This window comes from Apteryx mantelli, chromosome 22 (genome assembly GCF_036417845.1).
Source record: "Apteryx mantelli isolate bAptMan1 chromosome 22, bAptMan1.hap1, whole genome shotgun sequence".
Lineage (NCBI taxonomy): Eukaryota > Metazoa > Chordata > Aves > Apterygiformes > Apterygidae > Apteryx > Apteryx mantelli.
Window position 1 is genome coordinate 1965793 of NC_089999.1, and position 16167 is coordinate 1981959.

The window sequence follows — 16167 nt, forward strand, 5'->3', positions numbered from 1 at the left end:
ATACTATCCCTAGCACCATTTGGTGTCCTGAAAGCAAGGCTAGGATCCCCTAGATGGATCTGGCAGGTTGGAGAGTTCCGACTGCACCATGAGCTGGCTGAGCCAGTCCCCTGCCTAAAGATCATCTCGACAACCCATTGTACAGTCACACGCTCTCCACACACACAGATGTGCCAACCCCATGCCACCACGCCATGCTGATCCCAGCACCCCTAGCACTATGCCCATCTCTTTCAAACTCTCATTACCTGTAGGGTCCTCTGCCCATCATTCACCTCACTGCAGGCTTGGGAAGCTCTCCTCCCCCATCGCACCCAAACAGGCCCGCACAAACACTTCCAGGGCAAGCCTCCACATCAAGTTCATCAGGGTCTTTCAGAGGCACACTCCTCACAGGACTGCAAGCCAGGTCAAATAAGGCCCAGAACAGACATTTCAGCCAGGCAGCGTGCGCTCAAGCATGTCCTTGCTCGGCACAAGGATGTGTTCTGCTAACGTGAACCTCACAAGTGCTGGAAGCAGAAGGGACCACACGCTTCACCCAGTGCAGGCAGGTACTGCAAGAGAAATCTACCCCCAGAAAATCCTGGAGGCTGGTTGACTGCTCAGACCCCAAAAAGGGAAACCTGAAGGAAACATTTCCCACCCACCAGACACAAAGGAGAGCGCATCTGCTGTGGCCTCAGCCCTTGGAAACAGGGCTGTGCAAACATGCGACCTCAAGAGCTCCAGGTACACCCTGGCCCTTCAAAGTGAAGGCTACAAAAATCCCCCATGCAACAGCGAGATGTGGAAAACTTCATTTGAGCTGAAAAGTTCAGCTGGAGATTGAACCAAGACTGTGCACACACTCAGTCCTTCCCTGGCATGAAGTGGTAAAAGCACCATACCAGCTTCTCGAGATCCAGGGGGCAAGACAGACAAAATCGCACAGCAGAAGGGCACGGAAGGAGAGTGGGATGACAGGAATAGCAGGGATTGCTTAAAGCCCTTGCAAAAGCAAGGATCTGCTGTATAGACATTACAGAGTAAAGCCAGAAGGGCAAGCAGCTATTTAAGCTAAATGTATTTGTTCTTGTAATGACATTGGTATTTAAATGCATCATAAACAAACTGAGGCTGGAAGCAAGAAAACGGATCCTGACCACTCAAGGCAAATGAGGGAATGGCCCTTCAACAGGAATTACAGGGACAAGAAATAAAACTAGTTCAAGATGGAGCCGGAGAAATGTATGCGAGGATTACAAAACGCATCTCCCTGTGACACAGGGACAGGAACGAGCAACCCAGAGACACCCTATGACCGGACCGTAGGCCCTTTTCTCAGCACATCTCAGGCATTACCATAATAACAACAGGCATCATTAATGTAGGTCTACTCAGGATGCACAAGACAAGGCAGAATATGAGACACTGGAGCCCCTTTGCAGGGAGCTGGTGACCAGAGTGACATTTCCTGCAAGACCACCTACCAAAAAAAAAAAAAAGTGTGTGTGTGTGTTGGGGGGGCTTCCTCTGAGCCACGCAGAGTCACTGAACACAGCTCCAAAAGCCCGCAGCAAGGACAGCCTGTCTAAGCCAAAGCCAGACAAAAGGCAATCCATAAAAGGACTCCACGAACTGGACAGACATACTGATCCCCCAGACAACTGCAACTGCCCCAGGGTCCGAGTCACATGAGGATTTCAGGAGAAATGCAGTCCTGCAGATCTTTCTTGCTTTATTTATTCTCACATGAAGTTGTGCCTCTGGAAATTACCATATGGAGGAATTTCCTTGCACACGTCAGACTCTTTCTGCCCTAAATGTCAGTGGGGACCCACAACAGATAGGAAGGCTGGACTAGGCACATCACTCCCCCTTCCCAAAGCACTTCATGGCCAGCACTGACTCTGGAACCAAAAGGCATGAAACAGCATTCCCCACACACACACACTCTGTAGCCTTTAGCACCGTGAAATCCCAGTTTCCCACTGCCCTCAAGGAAGAGGAAAATACCTGCAGGATCCTAATCTAAATAAGGACATCCTGATAAAATGGTTGTGGAAAGTGAGCTCGAGCCAGCTCTTCCTCTCAAGCAGCTCCTGCCAGCTGGGTCCTGGCACAGCATGCAAGGGGCTCCACAGAAGAGTGGAGCAGCATGGGTCCCTGCTCTGCAGAGGGATGAAAACGCAATGCTGACCCTGCTAAGAGGATTTTGTGGCATTTCCCCAGCACTGAGCACAGGGCCTTGCAGAACCACAGCCCTTTCCTGAAGCATTAGCAAAGGAATCCGCGAGATTAAAGGTGTTGAAACACATTTCTCAATGTGGGTGTCAGTCTGCCCCACCTCTCCGCTCCCATCCTACCCTGTACTCGAGGCCATGGTGCTGTTGTATTTGTGCGGCTCCCCCAGCTTCCAGAGGAATTACCCTCTTTGTGGATTAAACGCCCCTTGAACTTCTGTCTTGCACATCACTTGCTGCTCTGAGCACCTCGCACAGAGCTGCTGGCTGCTCTACCCAGCCCTACTGGCTGTTCATTCCTGGGACCTTCCCCAGATGCAGCAGCTTTAATGAGCACCAGGGGAGAACTGCAGAGGACTCCATTTCCTCCTCCATGGCACACAAAACGGACCGATTTTCTCCTGCTGCTTTCCAGTAAAGCAGCTCAGTCTTCACACTGTGTTCTCCAATTTATATGGGCCCAATTATCAGTAGAAAAAGTTTCTTTACCCATTCACTGCTGCTTTGAAGCAGCACACACTGGCCTTTCCATCCACAGGCACACGCTGCAGCTGGAGCTGACGGCCCCACCACAGGGGGACATGCTGCCAGAGCTGGACCAACTCTCCCTCAAACATTCATACTCACAGCACTGCATCCCTCAGCCTTCCCTCACGAGGTGCCTTTCCACAGAAAGGTTCAGTCTCGGAAGGAGCAGACCTGAGGTGGCCAGGCCAGAACAAACCACCCATCAACAAAGAAGGACTGGTGGAAGATGTGAAGGTTGGGGGCTACCTTGGCTGCAGTGACCATGAGATGGTGGAGTTCAGGATCCTGCGAGGAGGCAGCAGGGCACCAAGTAGGATCGCAACCCTGGACTTCAGGAGAGCAAACTTTGTCCTCTTCAGGGACCTACTTGGAGGAATCCCATGGGTGAGGGCCCTGGAAGGAAGGGGTGTTCAAGAGAGTTGGTTAATATTCAAACATCACTTCCTCCAGGCTCAAGAGCGGTGCATCCCTATGAGTAGGAAGTCAAGCAAAGGAGGTAGGAGACCTGCATGGATGAGCAAGGAGCTCCTGGCAAAACTCAACCAGAAGAAGGAAGTCTACAGAAAGTGGAAAGGGGGACAGGCCACTTGGGAGGAATATAGGAATGTTGTCAGAGTATGCAGGGATGTGACGAGGAAGGCTAAGGCCCGTTTGGAATTAAATCTGGCTAGAGATGTCAAGGACAACAAGAAGGGCTTCTTCAAATACATCAGCAGCAAGAGGAAGACTAGGGAAAATGTGGGCCCTTTGCTGAATGGGGTGGGTGCCCTGGTGACGAAGGATGCAGAGAAGGCAGCGTTACTGAATGCCTTCTTTGCTTCAGTCTTTACTGGTCAGGCCAGCCCTCAGGAACCCCAGACCCTGGAGGCAAGAGAGAAAGTCTGGAGAGAGGAAGACTTTCCCTTGGTGGAGGAGGAGTGGGTTAGAGATCATTTAAGCAAACTTGACACCCACAAATCCATGGGCCCTGATGGGATGCACCCACGAGTGCTGAGGGAGCTGGCGGACATTATTGCTAAGCCACTCTCCATCATCTTTGAAAGGTCATGGAGAAGAGGAGAGGTGCCCGAGGACTGGAAGAAAGCCAATGTCACCCCAGTCTTCAAAAAGGGCAAGAAGGAGGACCCAGGCAACTACAGGCCAGTCAGCCTCACCTCCATCCCTGGAAAGGTGATGGAGCAGCTCATCCTGGAAGCCATCTCCACGCATGTGGAGGAAAAGAAGGTGATCAGGAGTAGTCAGCATGGCTTCACCAAGGGGAAATCATGCCTAACCAATCTGATAGCCTTCTATGATGGAATGACTGGCTGGGTGGATGAGGGGAGAGCAGGGGATGTTGTCTCCCTTGACTTCAGCAAGGCTTTTGACACTGTCTCCCATAGCATCCTCATAGACAAGCTGAGGAAGTGTGGGTTAGATGAGTGGACGGTGAGGTGGATTGAGAACTGGCTGAATGGCAGAGCTCAGAGGGTTGTGATGAGTGTCGCAGAGTCTAGTTGGAGGCCTGTAGCTAGCAGTGTCCCCCAGGGGTCAGTCCTGGGTCCAGTCTTGTTGAACTTCTTCATCAATGACCTGGATGAAGGGACAGTTTGCTGATGATACAAAACTGGGAGGAGTGGCTGGTACAGCAGAGGGTTGTGCTGCCATTCAAAGAGACTTGGACAGGCTGGAGAGGTGGGCAGAGAGGAACCTCATGAGGTTCAACAAAGACAAGTGCAGGGTCCTGCACCTGGGGAGGAATAACCCCATGCACCAGTACAGGTTGGGGGTTGACCTGCTGGAAAGCAGCTCTGCTGAGAAGGACCTGGGAGTGCTGGTGGACACCAAGTTAAGTATGAGGCAGCAATGTGCCCTTGTGGCCAAGAAGGCCAATGGTATCCTGGGCTGCATCAGAAAGAGTGTTGCCAGCAGGTCGAGGGAGGTGATTCTCCCCCTCTACTCAGCCCTGGGGAGGCCACATCTGGAGTACTGCATCCAGTTCTGGGCTCCCCAGTACAAGAGGGATGTGGCACTACTGGAGCAAGTCCAGCGAAGGGCCACAAAGATGATTAGGGGACTGGAGCATCTCTCTTATGAGGAAAGGCTGAGAGAGCTGGGCCTGTTTAGCCTGGAGAAGAGAAGACTGAGAGGGGATCTTATCAATGTGTACAAGTATCTGAAGGGAGGGTGTCGAGAGGATGGGACCAGACTCTTTTCAGTGGTGCCGAGCGACAGGACGTGAGGCAATGGGCACAAACTGAAACACAGACACTTCCATCTTAACATGAGGAAAAACTTTTTCACTGTGAGGGTGACAGAGCACTGGAACAGGTTGCCCCGAGAGGTGGTGGAGTCTCCTTCTCTGGAGATATTCAAAATGCGCCTGGATGCAATCCTGTGCAATGTGCTCTAGGTGACCCTGCTTGAGCAGGGGGGTTGGACTAGATGATCTCCAGAGGTCCCTTCCAACCTCAGTGATTCTGTGATTCTGTGATCAATCAAAGCGCAGTCAGCAGGGTCTGGTGCTATGTGCAAACACCCTGCCGCAAGGCACTGCACAGCTTCAGTGCTTGGCCTGATGGCTCTCACTAGCCAGCAGCAGCCTGAAGTTGGACCAGTGCAGTCTTTAGCACAGCCTCAGCTTTCCAAAGGGCAGCTCTGTCTTTCAGAGGAATCAGCCTGGTCCTTCCACCTTACTGCAAGCAACGTGGGAAGCAATCCCCAGTGAAATGACAAGCATGGATCTCAGACCCACGTTTGCAATGAGGGCCTTCCTGCTCCTCAGAAAGCACTACCCTCCCATGGGGTAGTGCTGGCAGCGCAGGTCACTGTTCACCCAGAGCAGATACAAAGATGTACTGCGAATGCCCTTCTCCCACCTCCTGACACAAGATTGAAGAGCGCATCTTGCTTGGCACTGAAGGAAGGGTCCTTCATTATCCCAACTCTGACACTTGGAAACCACATTCCCCCTTGAACTAGCTGTTACCATGAAATGCACAATAAAATTCCCTCCTCTCATAACCATGCAAAGCAGGAAACTGGAAATAATCCTCAGAAAATGAAAAATGAGCCATGAAATACAGAAACTCATTCATCCCACAGAATTGATTGTAGGAGCAAACCTACTGCCTCCTGCACAGGAAACCATAGCGGAGGACAGGGCCCTGCTCCCAGCAGCATCCCTCCTACCTCCCTCCTTACAAATATATCCAAGAGGGGAAGGGAAATCAAACACACGAAGGCAGCGTGTGCAGAAAGAAGGGAGTGGATGGCATCTCTTCCTCATTCCTTTCTCAAGGAGCATACCGAGTCCTTCCTGTGCATAGTGCTGCTGGCACAAAGCACACCTTTGCAATGACACAGCTTCTATTTTTGGAGTCCACGCACCTGCCTCAAAGATGCAGCAGGGCAAAGCATGCTGACAGCAGGCACAATGGCTCCATTTCTACAGTGTCAGAGGCAGCAGGGTAGACTTACAGAGGGGAAAGATCAGGTTCCCCATTCCCCCTCTCCAAATTAGGGGAGCCAAATTAAATGCACATTTCCTGGGTCCTGTAATGAGAGAGCAGTTCTGCTACTGTACAGTGCCCTGATCCCCATTCAAGATTCAATCTGGCTCTGAGCAAGTAAACTTTCTATGGAAGACATAAGAACGTTTATCCTGCTGCCCTACCTTTGACAGTAGCCAAGAGCACATGCTAAGGACCAGTACAAGAAGAGGGCATGCACACAGAAGTACCTCTTCAGATTTTTGGCATTTTGCGGCTTAGACTCCCTAGATCAGAGTGGCTTCCCTTTTACGAACCAGTCTAAAGAACTCTGGGCCTTAACTACACTGCAGGTGAAGAAACACCTCTTTTGGTAGGAACCTGTCCATCTACTAGCTTCGTTTGATGTCCTCCCCATTCCCAGTCTTGCACTGGAAGATGCAGTGAACAATCAGGCCCTGTCCACTCTCCAAGACACTCGTGATTCTATGTTTATCGGATCCAGGGCCCACATTGCCATCTCTCTTCCAGGCTGAGAAGGAGAAACTCCTCAGAGCTGGAGCAGTCTTTGCCATGTTCCTGTAGAGCACCAAGCACAAACACTGCAACCCTGCCTGCCCTGAAAACCAAGCATGGCCAGGCCCAAGTGGGATGTAATTCAGGCAGGGGAGACAGCAGCTCCTGACAGGGATGCAGAGCAGGGATAAGATGAGCAAGGTGAACCAGAAAGGGGATGAACTGCTTTGCTTTCTGTGCCCACAACACTCAGGCACCCCTTTGATAGGTCCCTTGCTCTGGCTGGTTGGCTCTGGGCCAGGCTCACTTCCACCTCCTTTTGGGTCTTCATCTTCTAAGGCTGCTCAAGTTTGTGTTAGCTCTGATTTCCCATCCTGGGGAAGATGGTAAAGGCAGTGCACAGGGTGGAAGAGCAAAGACAGCTCCAAGGATGGGAGAATAAGATAACGTATAGGGTCTCTTCATAGAAATACTTCCCCCCCCCCCTTCATACTGCTTTTTCTGAAGGAGCATCATGTAAGCCTGAGCCTGAAGCCTCTAACACTATGGCCAAAACAGTCCCTCATGTAACACGGCATACACTACAACTCATGGTCTTCAAGGAAACCTCTTCTCTGTCCTAGCTCAACTAGGGAACGTACGCCCAAGAAAAACTATAGCACAGCAAGAAGCAGAGCTAACCAGCCATGGAAACAGGGAGAGTAGCTTCAGCAAGAACTAGCTGCTGCACCCAGCAGCCTCCATGTGCGACTAATGCCCAGGCAATACCCTCTCTGAGCTTGGCAGACTTCCAGCTGTAACATCTACCAAAAGAATGCACAGAGCTGCAAGGTTTAGAGAAAGGAAATACACAGCACTCAGCTCAGAGAGCCTGTCCAGTGGTGTTTGGTCAGAGCTTAGACATCAAAACAACTCAAAACTGCATCTTGCTTTTTTAGCACTAGATAACTTTGCTTAAAAACATTATACAAAGGTAGGCAACTATGATTTGTCTCCTTGACTACCGACATTTCTCTAGCAGAAGATACTGTGTTAGAAATTAGAGGCCACTCTCCAAATAACTCAAATCTCATCCAGCAGTCACAGAACCCGAAGTACAAGAAGGTGATCAGGAGTAGTCAGCATGGATTCACAGAGGGGGAAAATCATGCTTAACCAACTTGATGGCCTTCTATGATGGAATGACTGGCTGGGTGGATGAGGGGAGAGCAGGGGATGTTGTCTCCCTTGACTTCAGCAAGGCTTTTGACACTGTCTCCCAGAACATCCTCATAGGGAAGCTGAGGAAGTGTGGTTTAGATGAGTGGACAGTGAGGTGGATTGAGAACTGGCTGAATGGCAGAGCTCAGAGGGTTGTGATCAGCGGTGAAGAGTCTAGTTGGAGGCCTATAGCTAGCGGCGTCCCCCAGGGGTCAGTCCTGGGTCCAGTCTTGTTGAACTTCTTCATCAATGACCTGGATGAAGGGACAGTTTGCTGATGATACAAAACTGGGAGGAGTGGCTGGTACAGCAGAGGGTTGTGCTGCCATTCAAAGAGACTTGGACAGGCTGGAGAGGTGGGCAGAGAGGAACCTCATGAGGTTCAACAAAGACAAGTGCAGAGTCCTGCACCTAGGGAGGAATAACCCCGTGCACCAGTACAGGTTGGGGGTTGACCTGCTGGAAAGCAGCTCTGTGGAGAAGGACCTGGGAGCGCTGGTGGACACTAAGTTAAGCATGAGGCAGCAGTGTGCCCTTGTGGCCAAGAAGGCCAATGGTATCCTGGGGTGCATCAGGAAGAATGTTGCCAGCAGGTCGAGGGAGGTAATCCTGCCCCTCTACTCAGGCCTGGTGAGGACACACCTGGAGTACTGTGTCCAGTTCTGGGCTCCGCAGTACAAGAGACATATGGAGCTACTGGAGCAAGTCCAGCAAAAGGCTACTAAGATGATGAAGGGACTGGAGCATCTCTCATATGAGGAAAGGCTGAGAGAGCTGGGACTCTTCAGCCTGGAGAAGAGAAGACTGAGGGGGGTGGATCTTATCAATATGTATAAGCATCTGTAAAGAGGATGGGACCAGACTCTTCTCAGTGGTGCCCAGAGATAGGAGGAGAGGCAATGGGCACAAACTGAAACACAGAAAGTTCTATCTGGGCATAAGGAAAAACTTTTTAACTCTAAGGGTGACTGAGCACTAGAACACATTGCCCAGAGAGGTTGTGGAGTCTCCTTCCTTGGAGATATTCAGAAGCCTTCTGGCCAGGGTCCTGGGCAACATGCTGTAGGTGACTCTGCTTGAGTAAGGGAGTTGGACTAGATGATCTCCAGAGGTCCCTTTCAACCTCAACCATTCTGTGATTCTGTAACCTGGAAAAAAAGGGGGGGGGGGGGGGGAAGATGACACACACGACCTGCACCCTAGTGTCCAGAAGCCTCAGTCTTGTGCAGCTTAAATCTATGAATCTATGAAACTGGAAGTTAAATACATGTGAGACCAAATCTCCTCTGCTGTCCTGTTGCAGAGCAATAATGGGCCTACCTAGAGGTTTTAAATATTTATCAAGCCTTCTGAAGTCAACTGGAAATGGACTGAGCTGACAGTCTGAAAGACACCAACTTCAGATTTGAAGATTTATGTCTCCCGAGGCAATTCATTCACCACACACCATCTGTTATATAACACAGTGAAAAGAATTGCTAGCATGGAACCAGGGAGAAAAACTGGCGCACAGAGAAAATGAATGGCAAAGCAGCCCTTACTGACTGCTCCAGGAAAAAATTATTAAATTCTTCTCCATTTGGTGGCTCACCATTCAAAGCCATCTCCTCTGGTCACCACCCTGAACCAAGGACCAATAAAATAACAGTCCACTTCAAGCAGCAGAAGTGACAACAGAGGTAGCAGTTCATCCTCAAGGATTTTAAGAACAGATTTTGCACAGAAGTGGCGATTCAAATTGGGAAGAGTAGCAACATCATCCTCCTAGCCCAAGGAGCTCTGTGACCAACTAAAGGGCAAGCGGCCTCTCAGTGCATCCCAAGCCGTGACGTAAAACTGCCCTCCTGTGGGGCTCCTGCAGCCTCTGCAGCAACCGGGTGCTTGGTCGGCAGCTGCTGTCCTCCTCACCTCCGCGACTGCTCTGCCCCAGGGCTCCAGCCCCTCGGGAGCCAGGCAAGGCAAGCAAAGCAAATGCAGGCAAGTGGGCTGCAACCTCGCAGGCACAGTGGCTGAGCAAGCCAGATGCCCACCCACAGGACACCAAAATAAGCACCGGCAGCAGTAGTAACTCAGATCTGAGAACAATCTGTGCAGCCAGAAGAGCTATCAGTGGGAAGGGAAGAGATGAACCTTTCTGCAGAGGAAAGGCTCTAATCCAGTACCTCTAGCACATGTGCTAAATCCAAGTCTCACGCAGTGCCCTGGACAATTGGAACTTCATTTTCTTGAACAGCCTCAACAGAGGATATATGGAAGAGCACAGAGGGCCCTATGTCTAGTTAAGATGACTTTTGTCTGGAGGCACAATGCACACAATCCTTTAACACAGAAGTTTCACTAGGATTTTACCTTTAGAGTCTCTCTCCTCTATTAGAGGCCTTGAATAAAACAGCAAACAATTCAGACAGCAGACACTGTGCATACAACCACTCAGAACGCTTCAAAGGTGACCCATAAGCCATTTTTAATGCATTTCCTCAAACTACCAGCCCAGTTCTGCCTTAATCTTCTGAATCCTTATTCCAAGATGCTCCAGCTCTAGGATGTATCTGCCAATGTGTTTAAGTGGCTCATATCTCTTAATGTAAGATCCCTACCATGCAACAAACTGAGCTGCACAACTCAGAGCACATCTGCCTACAGAGAACAACTAGAAATCTGTATCTTTCTTCTGAAAATAAAGAGAAAGACTTCCCACCAATGGTTTAATGGATGTTTTATATGATGCTAAAGCGCTTAGATAACTAAGAAATAACAAATGTAATGTTCCAGAGGGGACAACTCTCAAAACACAACCTCAAATCCACAGTGAGTTTGGTCCCTGCAGATAGCAGCACCTCTTACCTTGACTGTGATCACTACTATAGTTCAAAGTACTGGTAAAAAGTAAAGAGAAGTAAAAGGCTGATCTTGGTGTGTTTTCATCTCCTCTGCTTTAGTGCCATTTGGCTCTATCCCCTTCCCATAGCTCGTGGAAAGCATGCTGCTTAATTTCAAAGTTAGTTTCAATAAAGTAATTTCCCTGGTTAAGAACAAACCTTTGCATTCTTAATTATTATAGTCTTCAATTCCTGTAAGACTCAATGCGCATATCTAACTGGTCCTGACCACCAGGGCAGGGAGGCTTGGGAGGAAGACAAGGACAGGGTCAGACAGCCCAGCAGGAAGGCAGGAGGCACCGAGCCTTTCAACTCCATCCCCTGGCCTCAAACACCTTCAGGTGGACACTGAAGCAGAGGTGATCGTGGAAATCACCCAAACAAGCATCTCTGCAGGCTCAGGAGCCCAGGGAGGAGCTCCTAGGGCACAGGGGCCTGTCCAGACACCATGCCAACACCTGTGGTTCCTCATTTCACAGCATTCGTCACCACAGGAAAGGACTGAAGCTCCTCTTTAGTCAGGTCAGAACAAAGCAGCACCCTCACAGCTTCTCAGCTCCTGCTATATGGCACCATGCCACTGTGGATAACCCTTGGCTGCAGAATCACTTACTGCTCAGCAAAGCAATTTCTATAATCACTTTCTTTCAGACTCAGTCTGAAGAGTGCAAACTGCCTAGAGAATCCCTTTCAGAGCTTTCTACCCACCAGCACAAATTAGCTGATTTTTCTCATCCAGCCTGTTCTGTGAACAGCCTCTCTCCACAGGCCTGCCTGTACCAAGGCTCAGGGCAGAACAGGCTGGTGGTTTGAAATGCCTGATGACAAGTAGGAAGGCAAAAGACACTAGCAAAACACAGCTCAGAGTCCCCAGCACATTTGCCAGAGACCAGGCATCCATCTCTGGCCTTTAAAAGCTGCTTGTCACAGCATCCTTTCTGCGCCATTGTGGAATCAAGGTACAACAGAAGACATCAGCCCAGCAGCTGCGTTTCATGGCCCCATTGCTAAGATACATGGAAGCTCCTAAGGGCAAAAAAATTTGCTAAGTGACACCAAGACAGAGATAAATATCCTCAAGAACACAGAGGATTAAAAGAGCAGCAGCATCTCCCAACCTCTCCTTGATCCTGAAACAGAATAGCATTAACTCCTGTGCACACCCAAACCAAAACACAGGGCTGAACTTCAAATAAGATTAAAGCTGAGATTAATCCCAAAATTTTCTGAGCTTCTACCATGCTTTGCATGCCACACTGGGTGTAGAGTACCGGGAAAAAGAATTACACCGCTCTTGGTCTGGCTGAGTTCATGGGAACTGAAAAGCTACAAGTACTACACTTGTAGCTATCCCAAGAACTGTCCCACTGTTTCATTAGACAGTGCACTGGCTGCCTTTAAAAAGCCATGGGAGTTAAATGCCTTTCTAAATTATCTACTTAGACCCCTACAGCTACATCCATAGTCTTGCTCTTTCCTGAGAAAATGTCAATGTCCCATCTGCAGATGCAACAGAATGGAAAATGGTGCAGTCCTCAGACAGTAGCTTACACCCTATTTCATCAGTCCTTGTATATATGTTCTGTCCCAGCCTCACCTGTGACTACAGCATAGCTAACACTATACACACGCCTGCAGCTCCAGTTGGAGCAATCTTGTGGAGCAGGAGGCTGGTCTATTGAGATGAAACCTGGTGTTTACCATGCTTGGTAAGGGTCTGTCATGGTCAAGGAACTCTTGTTATTGCCTTGCTGGAATTTGCTGTGAGGCATCTACCATTCAGCACCTAATTAGACGCCCTGGACATTCTGGACAGGCCACAATGTTACAAAATGCTAATTTCTTCAAAAGATGCAGGCTCTTCTTTTGCTGCCTAAATGGCTTTTGGCATTATATACCAAATTCTCTACAATATCAAGACAGGGCACCACTGTAAAACAAAACCAAAAGCACTCCCAACCTCCTAGATGCTTCTGGAAGTCACATCAATGTCACAGCATCTTGTTTGCTGCAGATCTCAGACCTCTAAACAGATTACTATATTTTTAGGCCGTAAGTGCCCTTTGCAGTCTGAGATTGGCTCGACCCAGAGCAGACACCATGCTGATGCACACTGTATGAGCCCAACAGTCAGAAGCAAAACAGTGACGCTCTTTCATGAAGACACACAAACAGAAAGACTACAAAATGCTGCAGTGCAAACACAAATCAAAAAAGCCTAGAGGATAGGTGAGCAACAGCCCAAGATGCATGAATTCCCTTGAGAAAATCCCCCACTTTCAGGCTGGGCCAAATGAATTTTAGCTGAGGAGCTGCTGCCCGGAGGGGGGAGTATGAGATTGTTTAGGAAGGGCCAGGTGCTTCCAAGCAATTAGCAATATCTCTTGATTGGAAGGGGAGTTGGTCACAAAAAAAACATGCATACAGACAGTTCCTGGGACTGCTAGAAACAAGTCAAAGCTGGAAGGATGTGAGCAGACATGGAAATGCATTGGGCAAATGAGGAAAAGTGGGTGAGGGTAGATGCCAAGACAGGTCTGCTCTCAGCACCCATTCCCTCAGCTTTCCCGCTCCTTTTACACCACTGCATCAGAGTCACTACAGCCTGGGCAGCACAGTAGCGTTCAGCTCATCAGCAATTGCTGTCTGGCCTGTGAAAGCAACACCTTTGCTGATGACAAAGGCTGCCGGCAGCTCGGAGACAACACACTCACAAGCAGTTGCTGTTGCAGCACTTTATCAGCTCCACAATCACCAGCACTGCCTGAGCTCTTCCTGCTTAGAGAGGGAAGTGGGCAAAGGAGAACCCACATCAGTTCACAGCAAGACCTCAAAAAGAGCTAGGTGCAGCAGAGTTGGGGATCCTTCTGTTTAAATAGCATCCCTCTGAAAGATCAGTGTTTTCTGTGTTGCCTGCTATACACTACAACACATGGCAGAGCCTGTCAGGAGCACAGGGTCCAGCCATGCTGACAAGCAGCTCCAACTAGCTGTGTTCATCCCCACTTTCAGTATTTTTTTTTTTTTTTTTTTTTTTTTTTTTTTTTTTTTTTTTTTTTTACAGCTCAGCACCTTGGTCCTGCCTGCTCCCCAAAGGAGGGGCTTGCAAACACCAGACCTGGAAAATCTTTGCGCCAAGAAAATCCCACTGCCCACAATAGAATAGCAAATGCTCTGCAAGTTCACATTTCCTTTGAATTTCCTCAGATCTCTTATCTAGCCATGTGTTCACATGGCAGCAAGTGTATTGCAGGACAGGGGAATTCATCATCAACAGCTGTATCTCTGCCAGATCCCTTAGCCTCCCAGAGGTAAATTTTGCCACCTTATGAGGACTGCTATCCTTAACTTCTGTCCCTGGCAACAAACCTCCCCACAGAAACACATGGCTGGGAAAGAAAACAGGCATACATTAGTAAGGCCCTGAAGGGACAGTCCCTGTAGCCAGCCAGCAATGCAACATCCTTCAGGCCAGGGAAGACAGGTTCACAAATGCATACCTGCAGACTCAGAAAAGCTTGTACCATTTCTCAGGCCAAACAGGCAGTGCTTGGCTCTTGCTGCGAGTACCGCCTCATCCATTTAGTCTCCCCAGGTAGCATCTTAGGCTGGGAGCTATTGCTGGGGAGCAAGTAGGCAGTGTTACAAATTCTCTCAAACACTCCTCCCGCAGCTCCCTTTGCATAGCCAGTAGATCTTGCTGCTTCCCAGTCACAACAGACTGGAAGTACCACCTCTGTCTGCAGTTAAGTACATTTGACATAGAAGCAAATGAAGAACAAGTGCTTTGTTTGGACAGAACAGAAAAATGACTACCTGAATTAAAAAAGGCCATTTGCTCTTTTCAGCTTCTATATTCCCCTGTCCTTTGGGAAGTCTCCACCAGCCTCAGAAATCTCACCTCTCTCAAGTCAAAAAAAGCCATCAGTAGCTCCTCTGTCTGCTTTCCATCCAAGCCCAGGTTCCAGCCCTCCCTCATCTGGGCCATCAGCCATCTCAGTGGCTTCTTGCTGGAAAGCTATCAAAGAGGACTTCTGCATGTGCTCTGTCCACCCAGAAGCAGCCCAAGCTCACAGAGCAGCCATGAGCACCCCCAGACCCTGCAGAGAAGAAAGCAGAACAAGCCTCACTCACTCTCATCTGGGTTGGGCGAAGCAAGAATGGCGCTATGCTTCCTCTTCACTTCCTCCACGTTCTCCGAAATTTTATCAATGAACCCTCGAATTTCTTCCACCTGTGGAGACAAGACAGACATCCTTTGAGAGCCTGAAGTTTGGGAAAGTGAAGGGATTATTACACCCTATGCAAAAGCAACCATGACATGTCTGAACCACAGCAGACTTCCCCTTGGAGAGTTTCAGTGGATATTTTCCAGCTGGATTCTCAAACTGTAGGCCTGATGTGAAAACAGATCTTCCACATCACAGCAGCCAGCTTTGGAGCCACAACAATATAATATAGACTCTAGGTCCTGTATGTTTTGTTGATATGCTGGGAAACACGTAAGGTTTATTTAAATGAGCACCAGATCTATGAATTCCCAGACTCCGCATCTCAGATGGAGCAAATTGCTCAAGATGCACAAGCCAGGCTCAGTCCCAGCTCTGTCCCCCGCAGCTCTTGGCTCCACAGGCTGAGAAACCCAGTCTGATCCTCACCCCACACAAAGCAGGGAGGCCAAGTGAGAAGCTGCCTCTCAATGCTGGTATCTTCCCCACACTCCTGTACTACAAGGAAACATGCCGACATTGCAGAGAGTGGGAACCTGTACTTGTGCCCTGCTGCCTACTAGGCTGCACATTCTCTACCTTTACCTTTTCCTTGGACTCACACCACCACTTCGCTCATCTTCGTCCATCTGCATGTCAAATTTTTCATTCTGCACTCCATTGCCTGTACAGATACATTTTAACACCCCCTACACACATGCCATGCTAAGGGTATGCTAAAAATCCACATGCATATCTTACAACCACCCACATGCCAGAAGACAACCTCTTGTTTGCTAAAGAGAGGCACAAAATTAAATCAATCCCATGCAGAAACTGCTACTCTGCAGAGGTGCTTTCAAGAGAGTTTTTAGAGCCTGCCTGCTTTAATAGCAGTTTGGAGGCATGCACATTGCAACAAGACTGCCTCATACTCTGCAGCCTGTTTCCCCAGGCTCACATGCACCCACTTACTGGTCACTTTGCACAGTTGGCCCATTGGTTTCTACAGGAGCAGGTGGAGAAGCAGAGTGCCCTTTAGGCTGGGTAAGCACACAGCCACCTCAGGTCTGCTGAGAAGCCTGGTTCCCACTAATCCCACTCTGAATGGGACCTTGGAGGAGCCAGAGCCTGATGCAAT

The 16167-nt window shown here is 49.3% G+C and overlaps 1 protein-coding gene across 2 annotated transcripts in view; it reads right to left on the bottom strand.

Annotated features, from left to right (window-relative positions):
• The window catches only part of STX1A (syntaxin 1A), a 127997-nt gene that overhangs the window by 85126 nt on the left and 26704 nt on the right, over positions 1-16167 (bottom strand). For both annotated transcript variants that reach the window (XM_067309797.1, XM_067309796.1), the window contains exon 3: positions 14953-15052. In XM_067309797.1, the coding sequence (XP_067165898.1) occupies positions 14953-15052 (100 nt within the window). The remainder of the gene's footprint in view (positions 1-14952; positions 15053-16167) is intronic.